General features: G+C 40.5%; 1 protein-coding gene across 3 annotated transcripts in view; it reads right to left on the bottom strand.

Moving 5' to 3' along the window:
- The window catches only part of vipas39 (VPS33B interacting protein, apical-basolateral polarity regulator, spe-39 homolog), a 109362-nt gene extending 92544 nt beyond the window's left edge, over positions 1-16818 (bottom strand). For 2 of the 3 annotated variants that reach the window (XM_069916050.1, XM_069916048.1), the window contains exons 1-4: positions 16734-16818; positions 11494-11586; positions 6119-6218; positions 74-217 (exon numbers count right to left, since the gene is read on the bottom strand). In XM_069916050.1, the coding sequence (XP_069772151.1) occupies positions 74-217; positions 6119-6218; positions 11494-11586 (337 nt within the window). In that variant the 5' untranslated portion in view covers positions 16734-16818. Of the gene's footprint in view, positions 1-73; positions 218-6118; positions 6219-11493; positions 11587-11689; positions 11764-16733 lie in introns of those variants that run through there. The other variant, XM_069916049.1, reaches the window with a different exon arrangement.
- Positions 16819-22458: the final 5640 nt, after the last annotated feature.

Consider the following 22458-nt stretch of genomic DNA (forward strand, 5'->3'; position numbering starts at 1 on the left):
AGGACCATCTGATCTATTCTTGCCCAATTACGGACAGGATTCACACAAGAACTGAAACCAAAGTTGCCTTTACCTTTGAAAAAGCTGCTTAGAGAATAAGTGGAGGCAGGTTTGGAAATGGTCTGCTGCGTTGTGTCAGAGCAAGGCCTCAAGGGTCCCAGGTCTTGGAGATCTCTTGATCGACCTGTTGCATTTTCTTTGATGGACCAGGATATACCTGAGAAAAGATATACAAGTGTAAGATTCCAAGGAACCAAAATCATGCCTTTGATTTGCAATACAACAAGTTCAGCATCCCTGCTGCCATATCTTCTGCAATGTTGTTTTCTATAACTTCCCAGGTCGGAAGGGGTGCTATGTCAGTTATAGGAGCAGTTACAAGTTAACACGAGGAATACACAAAAGTGCTAGAAAAACTGTAGGAAATCAAGAGTAACCAATGTTTTGGTGCCCGAAGGTAACTAGAACAAGGCTTGCTAACTTCTTCAGTACCCACCGAGTCCATGACAGTTAGTTTTCTCTTGAATTTCTCCAGAAGGGACTCAAAACCCAATTAAAAAAAAAGAGATATTAGAGTCAACTAAGTAATTTCTCTGCATAACTTTCTTTAACGATACCTTTCATAGTTGGGAAAGTGGTGAGTTAAAAGGGTAGAGAATCAGGAGTGTGGGTTAAGAACAAATAAGAGAAAAACAGTGAAGTGCCATGAAAGAGAGGTGAGTTGGAGATAGAGGAACTGCCACGTAAATGAGAGGGAGTGAGGCGAGAAGAGTTCTCGAAGAGCCACGGGAGCTGAAGGTTTCCTGATCACATTGGAGGCTTAGATCTGGAGCTCTGGTTGCCGAAGGATCAAACAGGAATCCGTGTGGCTGAATCCGTGGACACTCAGAGTCCCTTTAGCTTCTCTTTCTCTCATTTAAGGGGCATCAGGTGACACTAATGGTGATTCTCAGCCTGCCTCACAGCAGGCAGAAGACAATTTTGGGTAATATTACATGTTCCAGGCAGTGTGGCCATGCAAAAGACCTAGAGCAGTTTCCAAACTTTCCCCTTAAACTCACATTCCACCTTAAGCAATCCCTGGCCCATAAGTGCTCTGTGATTAGTAAAGGATTGCTTAAGGTGGGATGTGAATGGAAGAAAAAGCTCTGAAAACTACTGTTTTAATCATACCTAAATGACTTGTTATGTGCATGGTTTCATAACTCCAAAGGAAATGGGCCAATGACAATTTTTCTCAAGCAAAATATTTCAGTAACAATTGGGTCTAGAGCAGTGATTCTCAACCTTCCCTTCCCACTTGCAGACCACCTTAAGAATCCCTTACCAATCACAGAGCACTTATGGCATAGGGATTACTTAAGGTGGAATGTGTATTTAGGGGGGTAGTTTGAAAACCATTGACCTAGACAGACATGTTTTGGTTGAACACTCCATGAAGAGTGCGAAATAGAGGGTTAAAACTTGAAAATCAAAATTTTCATCATCAAAAAGCTAGCACTAAGATGCCAGGGCAACTAAGAACAAAGATTGAGGAAGCTCCTCTTCAACCGAGAACTTTGGGCAAAAGTCTGAAAGGGAGCGGTTCAAAAATGGTGTTGGGACCGGAAGAACCAGGTAAATCTGGGGAGTTGGGTCAAGAGCTGATCAGCATCCTGGAAAAAATGGAGAATTTGAGTAACTGATTCATAAGTGTTGAAACGGTGATGGGAGATGATGGAAAAAATGTACACAATAAAAGAGATAATTGAATGGAGAGAATGGATTGAGCAGAAGTTGAATTGATGAAAACGCATGAAAAACTTGAGGCTTTGGGGAAAAAAAGCCAAAGAATGGGAGTCGGACAAACAAGGACTGCTTGATCATAGAGAGAACTTCAGTCAACGGAATAATGTCCGAATTATTGGACTAAAGGAAGAAATCAAGGGAAGAAACCTGGTGAACTTTTCTCAAAAATGGATCCCACAAGTGTTGGGAGAAGACAAACTTGGAGAAAAACTGGATAATGAGAGAGTTCACTGAACACTTGGACCCAGAAGAGCCAGCAACCAGAGACCAAGACCAGTTCTTGTGAGACTTGAGCTACTGAGAATGAGAATGGGAGATAATTCTGGGAGCAGCATATGACGACTCAAAACAGAATAATGGCCTGCCCGAGGTTAATCACGAAAAGGTACCATTTTTTCAAGACTTTAGCCCGACCTTAATTAAACAAAGAAAATAATCTGAAGAGGTGAAAAGACATTTACATGCAAAAAATTTAAATATTCAGTGGTGTATCCCGCAACTTTGAGGGTCGAAGTAGCAGAAGGGAACTGGAAATTTGTCAAGACCATGAACAGGGTGGAATATTTTCTGCGAAGTTTGTAAAAAAAAATTGGAGGTTGCCGAGGGAGAAGATTGTGAAAATATTTATAGTGGAACTAAGTAAAAGTAGTAAAAGTTGCATTTATTTTTGCTAAACTATCTTGTATTTATTGTTTTAAAGTAAAAGGTATAGAAGTGTTCACGGAGAGCTCAGTAAAAGGGGGAAAAAATCTGTAAAAAGTAGTAGCAGGGTGGAGACTCAGGTCTGAGGAGGAGAATTGTCCCAGTAAGGAGTAACCAAAAAAGGGGAGCTAAAGGGAGGGGTTCTTCTTCCTCAAGAGATTCCCCGGGCATTTTTTTGAGGGCTTTCAGGGTTCTACATATACGTCACCATCGGGGCAGGGACATTGTGTGTTTTTTTTTTAAATATTTTACTTAAATGTTTTTTAAATGCATTCAAAAATATTTAAAAAAAATACAAATAACATATTGAGTATCAAATACATGATAATACCCCAACAGCTCCCTCCCCACCCCCTCCAGTCTCAAGAAAAACAAACTAAAAGAGAATATATAGTAAGAAGTTAGAATAGAAGTTTAAAAAGAGAAAAAGGGAAAGAAAAAAGAATAAAAATGAGGATGGACTGATGAAAGTTCTAATCTAAAATTTATATCTATTTCATCGTTAATGGGATTTCACGCAGGTCTTAGAGGCTAAGTAGAACATTTAGAAATCTATAAAAAATTAAAAATTTAATCCACTTTTTTGTAGAATTGTTTACCAAATTTGTAAAAAAGTATCATTTCTTCCTTAAATTATACATAATTTTCTCGAGGGGAACACAACTGTACATTTTCCCATTCCATCATTCCAAACTTAAGTGTAAATCAGGTTTCCAAGCAACTGCAATACATTTTCTGGCCACTGCTAATGCAATTTTAACAAATTCTATCTGGTATATAGTTCATTTCAATTTAGGTCTTATCCCTACAATATTAACTAATAAAAATAATTCTGGATTTTGAGGAAATTAGATCCCTGTAATTTGTTCTAAAAAGACATTCCTAATTCCACCCAAAAGGGTCTACTTTATCACATGTCCATGTTTAATGTAAAAAGGTTTCCACCTCTTCGCCACATCTAAAACACTGATCTGATAAATGTGATTTCAATTTATTTAATTTTTGTGGCGTGAGGTGTAACTGATATAAAAAATTATATTGTACCAGTCTATATCTTACATTTATTGTATTAGTCATACAGTCTCGACATAAATCAGCCCAGTTCTCATATATTATCACATTTAAGTCTGATTTCCATCTTTGTTTAGATTTATGAATCTCCGGTTTAGGGATCCCTACTTGAAGTAAGTGATAAATTGTTGAAAAAGATTTCTTTGTATTTCCCTTTCTTATTAGAATCTCTATATCACTATACTTTGGTAGATATATTGTTTGACCCAAATTATCACTTGGGTATGTTCTCATTTGAAAAAAGAAAAATATCACATTATTAAGAATACATTGTTGAATTGTTCAAATGACATAATTGCCCTTGGTCATAACAATCTTCAATATAACTGATCCCTTTATGTGACCAAATTTTTAAAAATTGATTATCTAATGTATCAGGTATGAGTCTGTTATGAGTCAAAGGAGTTTTAAGAGATAAATTACTGCTTATTCCTATTTCTGTATTTGTATTATGCCAAATTTTAATTAAATGTTCCAATAGAGGAGTGTCTCTTTCAGCAGTCATTAATTTTGCATCCCATTTATATATAAAATCTTCTGCTTTTCTCTCTCCTATTTTATCTAATTTCACTTTTACCAAAGCAGATTTTCCCCTTCTTCAAAAAAAGAGGTAAGAAATTATATTTGGGCTGCTCTATAGTAATTTTTAAAGTTAGGGAGCTGTAAACCTCCCAATTCATATTTCCATGTTAATTTTTCTATACAGACTCTGGAGATTTTACCTTTCCATAAAAAATTCATAATATATTTATTTAATATTTGAAAAAATGTTGAGATATTAATATATGCAATGATTGAAAGAGATACTGTATTCTGGGAAATGTATTCATTTTTATACAATTAACTCTTCCTACTTTTGTAATAGGTAATATTGCCCATCCATTTAAATCCTCCAACTTTTTAAAATAAGGCAAATAGTTCAATCATATAAATTTTGTAATTTATTATCCATATAAACTCCAAAATATTTTATCCCATTTGCTGGCCATTTAAATTGAATGTTTCTTTGACAAATAGAATGATCATCTCTTGTGAGAGGCATGATTTCACTCTTACCCCAATTTATTTTATAACTTGAAACTGTACCATATTCTTCTAACATTGAATGCAATTTTTGTAATTTACTGGCTCTGTCAGATATATCAGCACATGCTCAGCAAATAAGATCTTATATTCCTCTTGGTTAATTCTAAAACCCTTTGTGTCCAAACTCCTACGGATTGCTCTATGGCTAAAACAAATAATGCCAGGGATAATGGGTATCTTTGTCTACTAGATCTTGTTAATCCAAATGTGGCAAATTTGACCATTTGTTACCAGTTTAGCTTTGGGTTCATTGTACAAAACTCTTATCCAGTTTATAAAAATTTGTCCAACTCCAAATATTTCCAATAATTTAAATTAAAAAGTCCCATTCTGACCTGCTAAATGCCTTTTCTGCATCTAGTGAGACTGCTACTCTTAGATCACCTCTTTTTGAGCTAAATGAATTATAATCAATAATCAGTTATATTATCGGCTGACTCTCTTTTTCACAAAACCAGTTTGATTCATGTTTATCAATTTATGTAGATATTTTGTTAATCTATTTGAAAAAATTTTGGCAATAATCTTATAATCTGAATTTAATAAAGATATAGGTCTATAGGATGATGGATTTAATGGATCTCCATCTTTTTTGGGTATCACAGTAATTATTGCTGTTGAGAATGATTCAGGGAGAGTATGGGTTTGAAACACCCAATTTAAAACATCCACAAACAAAGCTATCACTAAATCTGTAAACTCTTTATAAATTCAGGCAGAAATCCATCTTTTTCCAGATTTATTACTTTGTAAAGAAATTAATGCTTCCTCCACCTCTCTTAAGGTAAGGAGAGCATTTAACTCTGCATGTTCTGTTAAAATCCAATGTTTGTAAAGCTATATGTGACAAAAGGTTTTTAATTCTGTTGACGTCTCCCTGGGATTCTGATTGATATAACTTGGCATAATATTTTTAAGTTTCATTAATTTCTTGAGGTTTATAACTAATAAAATTTGTTTCTGTTTCCACTGTATTAATTGTTCTAGAAATCTATTCTGCAAGGATTGACCTACTTTTAATGTCTGTTTTAAAGTAGAGATGCTGAAAAAGTTTGAAAACCACTGTTTTAATCATCCCTAATTGACTCATTATGTGCACGGAAATGGGCCAATGTCCATTTTTCTCAAGCAAAATATTTCAGTAACAATTGGGTCTGGAGCAGTGATTCTCAGCCTTCCCTTCCCACTCACACACCACCTTAAGCAATCCCTTATTAATCAGAGGATTGACGACATAGAGATTACTTAAAGTGGTATGTGAGTAGAAATAAAAAGGGTTGAGAACCACTGTAATAAAGAAACCTTGATTCGAGAGTGGTGGTGTGGAGAGGGTGGGGGTCAGCACATGTGAGTGGAGCAAAGAGGAGGGCAGAGGGGGTAAAGTGAGGTGAAGACTGGGATAGACATCAGAGAGAGGCTGGGATCTGGTGAAAGAGGAAAAGGGGCAGTAACTGATAACCTCAATCCTTACTTCCAACAGGTTCTCCACTCCAGGTGACCCTCTCGTCATCAGAATCATCGTCATCTGCAAATCCATGAAGGCTGTTCACTGCTTGCTTGGACTCTTTCAGCTGAAGTGACCAGAGAGCAAAACTTTATTTTTCATAATGTTCTAGACAGCAATTAAACAAAGGCACAGCCACCCAAGGGCAATGCGCGCGCGCTCATCAGCCAGCATTGGGCTGATGGCATAGAGGCCATTCCATTCAAATGAACTCTTATGGTTAGCGCAACGCTGCTGCAGCTCCAGCTATCAGGACCGGGGTTTGTCTTTAAGGAGTTTGTATGTTCTGGCCTGTCTGTGTGGGTTACCCCTGTGTGCTCCAGTTTCCTCCCACTATTCAAAAATGTACTGGGAGTTGTAGGTCAATTTTGTGTAATTGGCCGGCACAGGCATGTGGGCTAAAAGGCCCTGATACTGTGCTATATGTCTAAATTTAAACATTTAAAACTCAGTGAAGACCACCGGAGCATAACTGATCTCCAATCAGTAATGTAACAGGCTTCTAATTAAACCATTTTAATATGTGCATTCTGTAACTTTTTCTTAAAATAACTAAATCAACTTAGAGAAGGAATGGAATTTCTATTCCCTTAAATCACAAGCTCAACTTCTATTAACTTCTAAGTATGAGTTCTATTTATATAAAGGTGTTACTTCCTTAACCAAATATCTGATTGTGATTTACCATTAAGATATACCAAGGAAGCAGAAGGGAGAAGAAGAATATCTGCAGATGCTGAAGTCAAGTGAAGTACAAAAAACATGGAGAAACTCAGCAGGTTATGTAGCATCCATAGGAAGTAAAGGGTGACCAACATTTTAGGTCTGTGTCCTTCAGGTACAAGCTAAAACAGGCAGGTGCCCGAACAAAAAGGTGGGGGGAAGAGGAGAGGAGGGAGGAAGGGATGGAGGAGGGGGGAGCATAGGCTAACAGATAAGAGGTTATAGGTGGTTAAGGTGGAAAGGTAGAAGAGAAAAGAAGCTGATAAGTGAAAGAAGGGAAGAAGATGGCTCTTTGAAAGGAGAGAGAAGTGGGTGGGGAGCTGAAGGAAAGGAGCCAGAGGGATTGGGAAAGAGAAGCTCCTTTTTCACAGAACTTGAAAACCGAGGTTTACCTGCCTTTCGAGCGCTGTGTGAAAAGATCGCAAGGTGGACTGGGGAGGGTCTAGACGTAGCCATCTTCAATCCACCTATGTAGGTAGTCTCAGTATGGAGCATATTTGACTTACATTATTCAGTTCTACATAGGAACATAGGAAGTAGGAACAGAGTAGGCCAAAAATGGCCTATCAAGCCTGCTCCGCCATTCAAAACGATCATGGCTGATCTAATTTATGACCTAACTCCACCTACCTGCCTTCTCCCCATATCCCCTAATTCCTCTATCATGTAAAAATTTATCTAACTGAATTTTAAATATGTTTAATGAAGCAGCCTCAAGCAATTCCCTGGTTAGAGAATTCCAAACATTCACTACTCTCTGGGAAAAACTATTTTTCCTCATCTCTGTCCTAAATCTACTTCCCCGAATCTTCAGACTGTGTCCTCTCGTGTTAGTTTCCCCGGCCAGCTCAAAAAACCTTCCTACATCTATCCTATCCATACCCTTCATAATCCTATATGTTTCTGTAAGATCTCCTCTCATTCTTCTGAACTCTAGCAAATACAATCCTAGATGATTTAATCTTTCATCATGTCAACCCCTTCATCCCAGGGATCAACCTAGTAAACCTCCTCTGGACCGTCTCCAAAGCCAGTAGATCCTTCCTCAAATATGGAGACCAGAACTGGACACAGTACTCCAGGTGCGGTCTCACCAGTACCTTATACAGTTGCAACATTACCTCCCTACTCCTGAATTCAATTCTTCTAGCGATGAAGGCCAACATTCCATTTGCCTTCTTAATAACCTGCTGCACCTGCAACCTAACTTTTTGCGATTCATGCATAAGCACTCCCAAGTCCCTCTGCACAACAGCATGCTGTAGTTTTTCACCCTTTAAAAAATATTCAGCTCTTATTTTTCTTGCCAAAGGGGATAAGCTCACACTTACTAACATTGTACTCCATCTGCCAGACCTTTGCCCACTCATCCAGCTTAACTCTATCCCTCTGCAGACTCTCCACATCCTCATTACAATTTGCTCTTCCACTCAATTTGGTGTCATCTGCAAACTTGGCTACACCACATTTTGTCCCCTCCTCCAAGTCATCAATGTAAATGATGAACAGTTGTGGGCCTAACACTAACCCCTGCGGCACCCCACTTACCACTCTCTGCCAACCTGAAAAACTCCCATTTATCCCGACTCTCTGCCTCCTGTCAGACAACCAATTTTCAATCCAGGCCAATATACTTCCCCGGACTCCACACAAGTCCGCTTCCTAAGAGAGATCATGTCTATGACAATACCACAGCTTTGCAGTATAAAGAAGCTTGAGAGTCCAGGGAGGGGGTTAATAGAAATTGGAGAAGTCAATGTTAATGCCATATAGCCAAAATATCAAAGGTATAATTTTTTTCAATTACATCCCACTGCAAGTAACTGTGATACATTTGGAATTTAGAATAGGCAATCATTTTCAAACCACTGCATTTTAATTCAAGGATAATTCTGTCAGAAATCACTCCTGCAGTTTCAATCCTGGTGCTTGGAGAGATTATGTGCTGGGGGAACTCAGTAGATCTCATAGTGTCCGTAGGAGGTAAAGATATATAACCAACATTTCAGGCCTGAGCCCTTTGTCAAGGTATGAACAAAATGCAGACATGTGCCCAAATATAAAGGATGGGGCAGAAGAGAAGAAAGGGCAGGGGGAGGAGCACTGGCCAAACATACAAAAGGTGATAATTGGACATGGATAGGAGGACAGGAGAGGAAAGGTGAGAATTGATCGGGTGGCTCTGTGAATGTAGAGGTGGAGGAAAGGAGACTGAGGGAAACAGAGAGAGAGAGAGAGGAAAGGACAAAAATGTATAGGGAAAGGGGAGAGACGGGAGTGGAGGTTGGGCCTAAAAGAAACCAGAGAAGTTGATGTTAATGCCATCTTGTTGGAGGGTGCTCAGATGGAATATGAGAAGTTGTTCCTCCAATTTGCAGGTGGTCTCAGTCTGGCAGTGCATGAGACCTTGGACAGACATGTTGGCATGGGAATGAGACAAAGGAATTAAAATGGGTAGCCACTGTGAGATCCCTCCTATTGCAGCAGGCAGATCTAAGGTACTGAACAAAGTGATGTCCCAGTCTGCCTCCAGTCTCTCCAATGTAGGGGAAACCACAACAGGAGCACCTACTGCATCCACTGCTCCCGTGTTTCATGAAACACTTTTGTGTTTCATTCTTTCTTCAAAGAGTCATTTTATTGGCTTGTGTGACAGGTTCATGGCTGAGATGCTGTTTTTTTTTGTCAGTCCAAAGGAAAAGTAAATGGGCAATGATCTCAATCTGCTCGATGTGAAAAAGACAAGATTTACACAAAGATACTTTAACAAAAGGGGAAAGGATAAACGAGGAATCATTGAGCATCTTTCAGCCCTCAATGTTGTACCGAGCTACATATTCCTATCAAAACAAAAACTAAACCCTTCTTATCTCTTAATCCTCTATTTTGCTTTCATCCATGTGCCTCTATTTTGCTTTCATCCAAGAGTCTCTGAAATGCATCTAATGTTTCAGCTTTCACCACCACCCCGGCAAGGCATTCCAGGCACCCACAACACTCTATAAAAAACCTACTCCCAAAGTCTCCCTTAAAATTTCCTCCCTTCACTTTGTACAAATGTCTGGTGCTTGTTACTCCTGCCCTGGGAAAAAAGATTCACCTCATTTATGCCTCTTAGAATCTTGTAGACCTCTATTAAGTCTCCTCTCATCCTTCTTTGCTCCAAAGAGAAATGTCTTAGCTCTGCTAACCTTGCCTCATAAGACTTATTTTCCAATCCAGGCAACATCCTGGTAAATCTTCTCTGCACCCTCTTCATAGCTTCCACATCCTTCCTATTATGAGGTGATCAGAAATAAACAATACTCTTAAGTGTGGTCTCTTCTGAGATCTGTAGAGTTGTAACATGACCTCCCCACTCTTGAACACAACTCTCGAATCATGAAGCCCAGCATATCATAGGCCTTCGTAACTATCTTATCAACCTGCACGGCAACCTTGAGAGATGTTCAGATTAGGACCCTAAGGTCTTTCTGTTCCTCCACACTGTTAAGTATCCAACCATTAATCCTGTAATCAGCCTTCAGGTTTGACCTTCCAAAAAGCATCAGCTCATTCATCTGTAACTGCAAGCTAGTCACTGTTCTGGTCAGAGGCTTGGGGGTGAATTGCCACCAACTGAGATCTGAATAAAGGAGATGTCAGGCAGCAATAAGAGAGGAAACATTTAAAAACTAAGCATACTCTTCAAATCAAATACCAGCCTTTCTCATGAGCCATTTCACTCAGATCAAGAATCAAGATGATTCAATTTATCATCGTAATAATAAAACACAGAGTTAAACAGGAAAATCTGCAGATGCTAGGGTCATGCAATACACTAATGAACTGAAGAAACTCAACAGGTCACACAGCATCCATAGGAAGTAAAGGGTGACCAACATTGGTTACTCCATGACCCGCTGAGTTTCTCCATGACCCGCTGAGTTTCTCCAGCACATTTGTGTATTTTCACTCAGACCACTTCTGCAGATGGAACTGGGAAGAAAGGGAATTCTCCAGTGATCAACAGTCTTCTCTAAACAAACTAGGAAATAACAGGATTCATTGGTCAAACGCTGAGATCCTTCTGCTTGTGGTGCACAAGTTCATGGTTTGAGTATGTTTTTTTAATTCCAAAGACAGCCAGCAGTTGCTCATGCCTTAAGATAGAATCATAGAAAATGTCAGAGGAGTCTGTTCAGCCCTTCGAGCCAGCCCTTCACCATGGCTGAACAGGTGACTTCAGCTTTCTCTCCAATTGATCCCTTTAGCCATAAGGGCCAACGATAAAATGCCTCATACTTCTGACGTGCAGACCTTAATGTTTTACTTCTGACATTTTTACATACCTTGATGAAGGGCTCAAGCCCAAAACACTGGTTATGTCTCTTTATTTTTGCTATGAGAGAGTCCACTGTTTGACCTACTGAGTTTCTCCAGCATGGTGTTTTTATTTCGACCATAGTGCTTGCGGTCTTCTGGGTTTTACTTCACGACAACAATTTTTCTTATCGCTCTCTGAAAAAATTTTACTGTGCAGGATTCACATTCTTGAAATCAAATCCAAAATATGTTCAGCAAGACATAAACGAAAAGAAAGATTGACAACAGGAAATTTAAACATGCTATTTACCAACCTTGACATATTTATCAACATCGTCATCAAACAAAAAAGCTTTGCATTTTGTGTTGTTCCAATAGTCATCTTCCTCATTTTTACTTCTGCTCATCTGCAAACATAATAGAAATATAATTATCATCACATCTTTTATAAATTTCCTTAAACATGTGAGTTTCCATTGCTCTTTGCAAATATTTTCCTAGCCAACAAACCAAAATTCTTGCAGTTTTTTAAAAATTCAATAATGGTTCAGAGGGTTAATGCCCGAGCTTCAATTCAAGAAGTCAAAGACTGCAGTTTAAGCCTTGATGTGCGCGCCAAGCCACCGGATGAGCAAAGGCACCATAAACATTCACAGCACCTTGCATAAAAGAGTGAAATGGAACAGGAACAGTAATTTACTGCTCTGATGACAAGGGTTGTGGAAGTTCCATTCAGCCAGAGTGGTGGGGATTAGGAACTCAAGGCAAAAAGGGCATTGCATTTAAAATGGCTGAAGGTGACAATCAGAACTTGGAAGTAAGGCAATTATTTTGTCTGGCCTTGGCATGATAGGTTGACGATTTTCTCATCTTCCATAAATTTGACTAATTAATTGCATGCCACCATTAAACTACAGCTGGACAGGGTACACATTCTCTGCACTCCACTCATGAGGCTGAATATTATGAATGCTGGCAATGTCAGGAAAAAAAAATGATCTCAGCTAATTAACTGTTTTTTTAAATTTTTCACACTATGAACCACACTGGGCAAAATACAAACATTTCCCTCTTGAATATACACAGTGACATTTTCTCCCCTCCCTTCCCTCCCTCCTTCACCCCCCCTCCCCACCCACTCAACTGATATGATACATTAAACCCATTAAACAATGTCATCACACAATGAAAATAAACAAGAAAATTGTGTCATCTACTTTTACACACTGGGTCAGTTCATTTTGTTATCTTCTCCCTCTGTCATTTTAGGGGTTGGAGGTCCGCGGTAGGACTTCTCTGTTGTGTTCCATGTACGGTTCCCAAATTTGTTCGAATACTGTGATGTTATTTCTTAAATTATATGTTATTTTTTCCAATGGAATACATTTATTCATTTCTATGTACCATTGCTGTACTCTCAGGCTCTCTTCTGATTTCCAGGTTGACATAATACATTTTTTTGCTACAGCTAAGGCTATCATAATACATCTTTCTTGTGCTCCATCCAAATCGAGGCTAAGTTCTTTACTTCTTATATTACTTAGAAGAAAGATCTCTGGAATTTTTGGTATGTTGCTTTTTGTGGTTTTATTTAATACCTGATTTAGATCTTCCCAAAACTTTTCCACTTTCTCACATGCCCAAATTGCATGTACTGTTGTTCCTGTTTCCTTCTTCCAGCAAAAACATCTATCTGATACTGTTGGGTCCCATTTATTTAACTTTTGGGGTGTGGTGTATAGCCTGTGTAACCAATTATATTGTATCATGTGTAACCTCGTGTTTATTGTATTTTTCATAGTTCCGGAGCATAGGTTTTCCCATGTTTCATTCTATATCTTTATGTTTAGATCTTGTTCCCATTTTTGTTTGGGTTTACAGCTTGTTTCATCATTCTCTTTCTCTTGCAGTTTGATGTACATGTTTGTTATAAATCTTTTAATTATCATTGTGTCTGTAATCACATATTCGAAATTGCTTCCTTCTGGTAACCTCAGCCTGCTTCCCAATTTGTCCTTCAAGTAGGTTTTCAGTTGGAGGTATACAAACATTGTACAATGAGTTATACCATATTTGCACTTCATTTGTTCAAAAGATAATAATTTATTTCCCGAAAAACAATTTTCTATTCTTTTTATCCCTTTTCTCTCCCATTCTCTAAAGGAAAGAATATCTATTGTGAAAGGAATTAGATGATTTTGCGTCAATATTAATTTTGGTAGTTGATAATTTGTTTTTTTCCTTTCTACGTGAATCTTCTTCCAAATGATGAGCAGATGGTGCAGTACTGGTGAATTCCTATGTTACACCAGCTTTTCATCCCACTTATATAGTATATGTTCAGGTACCTTCTCCCATATTTTATCTAGCTCGATTCTGATCCAATCTGGTTTTTCCCTTGTTTGATAAAAATCTGATAGGCATCTTAATTGTGCTGCTCTATAATAATTCTTAAAGTTTGGTAGCTGTAAGCCCCCTTGTTTGTACCATTCTGTTAATTTATCTAACGCTATCCTCGGTTTCCCCCCTTTCCATAAGAATTTCCATATTATTTTCTTTAGCTCCTTGAAGAATTTCTCTGTTAGGAGAATTGGTAACGATTGGAATAGGTATTGTATCCTTGGGAAGATATTAATTTATTGCAATTTACCCTTCCTATCAGTGTTAGTGGTAAATCTTTCCAATGTTCTAAGTCATCTTGTAATTTCTTTATTAATGGCTGATAATTTAATTTGTATAGATGGCCTAGATTATTATCTAGTCGAATACCTAGATTGCTTGTGTTTGCCATTTAAATGGTGATTCTTTCTTAAACTTTGTGAATTCCGCACTATTCATTGGCATCGCTTCACTTTTATTTGCGTTTATCTTGTACCCCGATACTTCTCCATATTCCTTCAATTTCTTATGTAATTCTTTTATTGATAATTCTTGTTCCGTTAAGTATACTATGACATCATTTGCAAATAGACTGATTTTGTATTCCTTCTCTTTTATTTTTATCCCTCTTATTTTATTTTCTGTTCTTATCAGATCTGCCAGTGGTTCTATAGCTAACGCGAACAGTGAGGGAGATAGTGGCCATCCCTGCTTAATTTAAATTGGTTTGATATTTATCCATTTACTGTCACCTTCGCCAATGATCCCTTATATAATGCTTTAATCCAATTAATATATTTCTCTGGTAGGTTGAACCTCTGTAGTACTTTGAATAAATAATTCCATTCTACTCTGTCAAAGGCTTTCTCTGCGTCTAAGGCATCCGCCACTGTTGGTGTCTTGTTTCCTTGTACTGCATGGATTAAGTTAATGAACTTACAGATATTGTCCATTGTTCGTCTTTTCTAAATAAATCCAGTTTTATCTAGTTTTACTATTTTTGGTACACAGTCGGCCAATCTGTTTGCTAATAGTTTAGCTATTATCTTATAATCTGTGTTGAGTAGAGATATTGGTCTCTACGATGCTGGTGTAAGTGGATCTTTCCCTGTGTTTGGTATTACTGTAACTATTGCTGTTTTGCATGAATCTGGTATGTTTTGTGTTTCTTCAGTCTGGTTCATTACTTCCAGGAGAGGAGGAATGAATAAGTCTTTAAATGTTTTATAGAATTCTATTGGGAGTCCGTCCTCTTCCGGCGTTTTATTGTTCAGTAGTTTTTTTAATATATCCTGTATTTCCTCTGTTTGAAATGATTTTATTAATTTATTTTGCTCCTCTTCTTGTAATTTCGGTTGTTCAATTTTAGCTATAAACTCATCTATTTTGTCTTCTTTCCCTTCCCTCTCAGTTCGATATAATTGCTCGTAGAATTCCTTGAAGTTTTCATTGATCTTCGTTGGGTCATATGTAATTTGTTTGTCCTTTTTCCTTGATGCCAATACCATTCTTTTAGTTTGTTTTGTCTTAAGCTGCCAAGCTAGTATTTTGTGCGTTTTTTCTCCTTGCTCATAATACTTCTGTTTTGTCTTCATTATGTTCTTTTCCACCTTGTATGTTTGTAGTTTTTCATATTTTTTTTGTCTGCCAATTCTCATCTTTTTGTTGTATCTTCCCTTGTTGCTAATTCTTTTTCTGTACTTGCTATTTCCCTTTCCAGCTGTTCTATTTCCTGACTGTAGTCCTTCTTCATCTTAGTTACATAACTTATTATCTGCCCTCTGATAAACACTTTCATTGCATCCCATAGTATAAATTTATCTTTCACTGATCCCGTAGCTAATTAACTGGTTGAAATCTAATCATTGCAATACAGAAAATCTCACAACCAACTTGTGCACTTCAAGCTCCCACAAATACAGAATAATGATTTTCTTTGAGAGATTAGAGGAATAAACACCTAATGGTAAAGGCTCCATTATTGACACAAAATACTATATTTAGAATGTAACAAATATGAAATTATTTAACTTTGTCGACCGTAAGGAAGACAGAGAGTCACCACTTTGTCCAGTGTCGATCAACAAGGGGCGAGCGAGGAACAAACTCACAACCTTTAGTTTACAAGGCCAGAGCTCTAACCACTGAGCTATTAGACCCTCTCTATCAGAGAATTATTTTCAAGACTGACTTGTGATGGCTGAAGGGGTTCTGGTATCACAGCCGGGATGCGAGAGGGTGCTGGAAGCTTCCTGATCACGTCAGCAGTGTGCATCTGGAGCTTGGGTTGCTGATGGTTGGTACAGAAGGCAGTGAGGCTGCAGAAGCACTGGAGGCCAAGCCATGGACATTCAGCAACTCTTGGGCAGTGGTTCTCAACCTTTTTCTTTCTACTCACACAGAACTTTTTATTCCCTGTGCCATAGGTGTTCTGTGATTTGTAAGGGATTGCTTGAGGTGGTGTGTGGGTGGAAAGGAAAAGGTTGAAAAACCACTGTTTTTAATCGTACCCAATTGACTCGTCATGTGCACGGTTTCATAACTCTATGGGCCAATGACCATTTGTCTCAAGCAAAATATTTCATTAACGAGTGGGTCTAGAGCAGTGGTTGTCAACCTTCCCTTCCTACTCCCATACCACCTTAAGCAATCCCTTATTAATCACATAGGGATTCCTTATAGAGTGGCACGTGAATGGAAAGAAAAAGGTTGGGAACCATTGCCCGTGGGGAACTTTTTTGCTTCTCTTTCTCTGGCTGTAAGGGGCGCTGGGCACTTTTTGTCGACGGTGAATCTCTGTCAGCCTTACTAAAGAAGAGTAAAGAAAATTTCCTGTTAACATCTCGTCTCTGTTCTCTGATATAACATTAATTTTGAAAGAGAATACTAAGATTCTTCACATCCATCACATGTGAAACTCTGCACCCATTTAGATTTGGGGGCTGTGGAGTGAGTCTAGAAGACTTGAATCCAGAAGTTGCTAAGCACTGAGCCACATCTGAAGAGTAAACAGGAAACAGTCACACTGCAGTTCACAAATCTCCTCAACCCAGCAAATCACCTCAACCCAACAAATCAAGAGGGGGGGGGGGATCTCCAGTAGAATTGAGTGTTTGCTTGTTTAACGTTGCGTTTCTATACATTTAATTAATAGCCACAGCTCCCTGGCACTCACCCTTGAACTCGCTCACTTCTCAACATCAATGGTCACAGTCCCAAGGTCTGCGCATGCGCAACACCGCCGCGGCGAAGGCCGGCGGGACTCCAGCTCCCAGCAGCCCTTTCGGCACACGAGCGTAAAGTAACGCCGCGCTCAAGCAGCAACAGGAGCAAAAGCAAAAATGAAACGTTTTAATTGTTTCTATTTCGAATTTCGGGGTCAGTGAAGTACCTCAGATGTGGGGACATTTTATAGCCACACACTCGGTGCAGCGGTTAAACGGCGTCGTGCGGCACCCAGGTACCTGCTTGCACGGACCGCACCGCCCGGATTCGAGAGAGAGAGAGAGAGAGGAGGGGGGAGGGGGGGGAGAGAGGAGAGAGAGAGAGAGGAGGGGGGAGGGGGGAGATAGAGAGAGGGGGGGGAGGGGGGGGAGGGGGGATGGAGGGGGGGATGGAGGGAGGGAGGGGGAGAGGGAGGGAGAGGGAGGGAGGGAGGGGGAGAGGGAGGGAGGGAGGGGGAGAGGGAGGGAGGGGGAGAGGGAGGGAGGGAGGGGGAGAGGGAGGGAGGGAGGGGGAGAGGGAGGGAGGGAGGGGGAGAGGGAGGGAGGGAGGGGGAGAGGGAGGGAGGGAGGGGGAGAGGGAGGGAGGGAGGGGGAGAGGGAGGGAGGGAGGGGGAGAGGGAGGGAGGGAGGGGGAGAGGGAGGGAGGGAGGGGGAGAGGGAGGGAGGGAGGGGGAGAGGGAGGGAGGGAGGGGGAGAGGGAGGGAGGGAGGGGGAGAGGGAGGGAGGGAGGGGGAGAGGGAGGGAGGGAGGGGGAGAGGGAGGGAGGGAGGGGGAGAGGGAGGGAGGGAGGGGGAGAGGGAGGGAGGGAGGGGGAGAGGGAGGGGAGGGAGGGAGGGGGAGATGGGGGGAGGGGGGAGAGAGAGAGGGAGGGAGGGGGAGATGGAAGGGAGGAGGGAGGGGGAGATGGAAGGGGGAGGGAGGGAAGGGGAGATGGAAGGGGGGAGGGGGAGGGAGAGGGAGAGGGAGGGAGGGAGAGGGAGAAAGAAAACAGGGCTGCTCCAAAGGGTCGAATAAAAACACACTTTCAAATGCTGAATGCAAGAGCAGGGAGTAAAACATGAACGTCTGCCGATACCGAGATTGGTGTATGTGGTGTGTTCCAAGCCCAGAGGACCCCAAAACCCAGCAGCAATCGACATTCACCAAGACAAGCGGCTACTTCAACAAAAGTTGCTTTTAATTATCTTTAAACATGAAAACAGAATCAAACTAACTTGTCTCTATGAACTTAACTTACCCAAATTAACCCGTTTCTAATCCTAAGCGCACGCGTATGTAGCATGTGTAAATTTAAGAAAAGTTCTTTGGTTCACAGTCTAATCTCACTTCTTCTTCCAAGTTCACTGATTGCAGGCAATTCTTATACTGTGCACAAAATTTAACATGTATAAAGTTCACCAGGCTTTGGTGCTCGAAAGGTAAATGTTTACCACTTAGGAAGGTTCTTGTAGGGTTTGCAGAGAGAGATTTGTTGTTCCAGGATTTCCACAACTGAGGTACCACCATCAGTCACCTCAATGTCTCGCTGATGAAACTTGCCCCACCAGGGTTCTCCAGATGATAACCTCTTTCTTTCAGGCCACCACAGAGTTCCTTTCTGTTTTGCTTATTCCAAGAGAAACATCAGACAGATAGCATTTCCAGCCATCTGCCGCTCTGGAGCTTTCTGTTTCCAACAAGCTTCTCCTGGCTTGCACTGTTCCAACTGCTTTCAGTGTCCCACACACGAGCTGAGAGAGCTTGTCTCCTTCTTTCCTCCCTCTCTCTCTCTCTCTCTCTCTCTCTCTCTCTCTATACCCAACTGCTAGAAAACCCATGTGACTCTCACTTGCAAAAACCCCGACCTTCTTCAGCAAACAACAGGAGTTATCCTTGGTCAAGCTGTTGTCTTAGGTAAACAAAACCCAGAAGTGACTTTTCTGTGAGCAATTTGTAGAAAGGTCAGAAGCCTTGTAGTTATTCAACCAACCAGCCTGTCTCCAATCCAAACAATGGTCTATTCATTTCATGTCATTTTAATTAGCACCTACTTGTGAAATGTGCTTTGTATTCTCCATAATTTCTGTAAAGTTCCTGAATACCTGAATATGAATTCTTCAACATTTCAAATAAGATCTGTTTTAAAATGTGTATGTAATCTACCCTAATTTTACCAAATTATCTATTCCATTACCGATGATATATTTCCTCCATTGTATATAGTTATTGTTGACTACTATATATGGGGCTGGCCCACCCACTGATGACTCATACCCTATGACTCCTCCCCCGTGGTCCTGGGCCATAAAGGTCGAGCCACCTCTCCCTTCCTGCCATTCCTAGACCTGGATCCGGACCAGCAAGGTTCTTCTGTACATTAAAGCCTTTCATTCCCTCTGCCTAGCCTTTGTGGTTATGAAAAAATACAATGCTGGGAAAACTGAGTGTATCAAACAGTGTACTTTATAAAGCAAAGGCAAAGATAGATTACCAACGTTTATGGTTATAGGCTTTGATGAAAGCTCAAGCCTGAAATGTTGGTTTCTTTATTTTTGCTCCATAAAGTACACTGTTTGACCTGCTGAGTTTCCCCAGAAATGAGTTTTTTTTACAGGAGCAAGGCGATTCTTCAATTTTACATCACCTTGATCTGACCTCAGCTGGAGTACTGCAGACACAGTTTTGGTCATCATGTGATAGAAAAGATTTGACAGAACTGTAGAGGGTGCAGAGGCGATTACAATAGCTTGTGTTTTGCTCCTTTCATAGATCCTACTTGGCCTGCTGAATTCATTCTGCTATTTGCTTTTGCTCTACATGCCACCTGTCCACTTCCCTCCACAGAGCTTGCCTTATCTGCTGAGATCCTCCAGCTGCACATTTTTGTGCTCTGTGTCCACCACCCAATGGCATGTGCAGTGAATTCTCCAATTTGAGGTCACCCACTCCCCCTTTGTCTCTCTCTCTCCTAATTTGCTCAGGTCCTCTCATTGACTATCTTCTTTCCAACCTGTTCTCCAGTTTGTCGGTTTCTATCTTCCCTTTACTCACACACTCCTTCCACTGGGTTCACTCACTCTTCCCCCACTGTTCCCATCTGTCAATCATCCATCTCTTGTCTCATTCCATTCTTCACCCTCTTTGCTTAGGAGATTCCATAATCAGTAGCCCTTGAAAAACAGGGTAGCACGTTTGGCGTAGCATTTAGTGCAACTCCTTTACAGCATCAGCACATTGTCTATAAGGAGTATGTATGTTCTTCCCATGTCTACGTGGGTTTTCTCTGGGGACTCCAGTTTCCTCTCACCATTCAAAACATACTGGGGGTGTAGGTTAGTGGGGTGTGAATTGGGTGGCACAGAATAGCCTGTATGTCTAAAAAAAAATTATAGTTTTCCATCCGCAGATATTGTCCAACCTCCTGAATTCCTCTGGCAGATGGTTTTTCACATCAGATCGTTGCACAGGATGGTGAGTTTCAGTTATACAGAGAGATTGGAAAAACTAGGTCTGAGTTCTGTGGAGTGGAGGAAGTTGAGAGGGAACATGATTGAGGTATATGAAATTATATGGGTTATAGATAATCTGCACAGAACTTTTCCCCATACCAAAAGAAAAAGGAAGCATTGGTGAGATTTAGGAAGCAAAAATTGGACAGGGACTAGGGAAGATATTGCAGGAGCCCTGGTAGATATGTTTGCCTTATCACTGGGCTTGATGGAGGACTGCTAACGCTAAGCCTTTATTTAAAAAGTCCTTAAGGATTAGCCAGATAAATACAGGTCAATGAGTTAAATATCAATTGTGGGTAAATTACTGTAGGGGATTCTGAGAGGCAGGGTCTACTTATAAAACATAACAATATAGTATTTCCCCTCATCCCACAATATGCTGACCTATATAAACCTATTCAATAATCTAAACCTCCCCAATCTCACATCCATAACCCTCTATTTCGAAAGGCAAGGACTGATTAGGGACAGTCCGTGTGGACTTGAGTGTAGGAAATTTTGTGTCATGAACTATTTGAGTCTTTTGATGAGGTGTTCAAGAAGAATAATGAGGCCAGGGTGTTAGACGTTCTCTGTATGGACTTTAACAAGGTCTCTGATAAGGTCCCATCTGGAAGGTCAGATCACGTGGGATCCAAGGTGACCGAGCAAATTCTATACTAAATTGGCTTAAAAGCGAGAGACAGAAGGTGATAGTGGAGGGTCAGGGCATTGAGTACATGAGCAGGGATGTCATGTTGCAGCTATACAAGAGTTGAGTAAGATTGATTGGGTGGTGTTTATGGGGGAGTTGACTGTGGATAGACAATGGAAAGCATTCACAGATCTAATGGAGAAATTGCAAAAATCGTTTATACCGGTTTGGCATAAAAATAAACCAAAAAAGGTGACTCAACCGTGGATAACAAGGGAAATTAGTGACAGCATTGGGTCCAAAGAGAGAGCATATCAATTGGCCAAAAAAAGTACCGCCACTGAAGACTGGGAGCAGTTCAAGATGCAGCAAAGGAGGACAAAGGGAATAATCAAGAGAGCAAAAATAAATTACGAAAGTAAGCTTGCGGCAAATATAAAAACCAACTGCAAAAGCTTTTATAGCTATGTCAAGAGGAAAAGATTGGTGAAATCCAGAGTAGGTCCTTTGCAGTCGGAATCAGGGGAATATATAATGGGGAATAAGGAAATGGCAGACCAATTAAAATCTTACTTTAGTTCTGTTTTCACAAGAGAGGATACAAATAACCTCCCAAGGATGTTGGGAAATATAGAGACTAATGCAAGGGAGGAACTGAAAGAAATCAGTATCTCTAAGGACATGGTCTTGGGGAAATTGATGGGATTGAAAGCCGATAAATCCCAAGGGCCTGATAATCTACATCCTAGGGTACTCAAGGAAGTGGCCATTCAGATAGCAGATGCTTTAAGAATTATTTTCCAGAACTCGATAGACTCAGGATCAGTACCCACGGATTGGAGGGTAGCTAATGTTACCCAACTATTTAAAAAGGGGGGTAGAGAAAAAGCGGGGAATTATCGGCCGGTGAGCCTTACATCAGTAGTGGGCAAAATGATGGAATCCATTATTAAGGATGTAATAGCGGAGCATATGACTAGCAGAGAAGGGATCGGACGGAGTCAACATGGATTTACAAAAGGTAAATCGTGCTTGACAAATCTATTGGAATTCTTTGAGATGGTGACAGGTAAAATAGATGGGGGAGAGCCAGTGGATGTGGTGTACCTGGACTTCCAAAAGGCCTTCGATAAGGTCCCGCATAAACAACTGGCTTCCAAAATCAAGGCTCATGGGATTGGGGGCAAAGTATTGATGTGGATTGAGAACTGGCTGGCAGGTAGAAGACAGAGAGTTGGGATAAATGGCTCATTTTCAGAGTGGCAGGCGGTGACCAGTGGGGTACCACAGGGATCTGTACTGGGACCCCAGCTGTTCACAATTTACATTAATGATCTGGATGAGGGAATTGGATGTAATATCTCCAAATTTGCAGATGACACTAAGCTAGGAGGGGTTGTGTGCACGGAAGAGGGAGTCAGGAAGCTCCAGTGTGATTTGGATAAATTGAGGGACTGGGCAGATACATGGCAAATGTACTACAATGTGGATAAATGTGAGGTTATCCACTTTGGTAATACAAACCGGAGGGCAGATTACTATTTGAATGGC

Source organism: Narcine bancroftii, chromosome 2, assembly GCF_036971445.1.
Source record: "Narcine bancroftii isolate sNarBan1 chromosome 2, sNarBan1.hap1, whole genome shotgun sequence".
Taxonomy (NCBI): Eukaryota; Metazoa; Chordata; class Chondrichthyes; order Torpediniformes; family Narcinidae; genus Narcine; species Narcine bancroftii.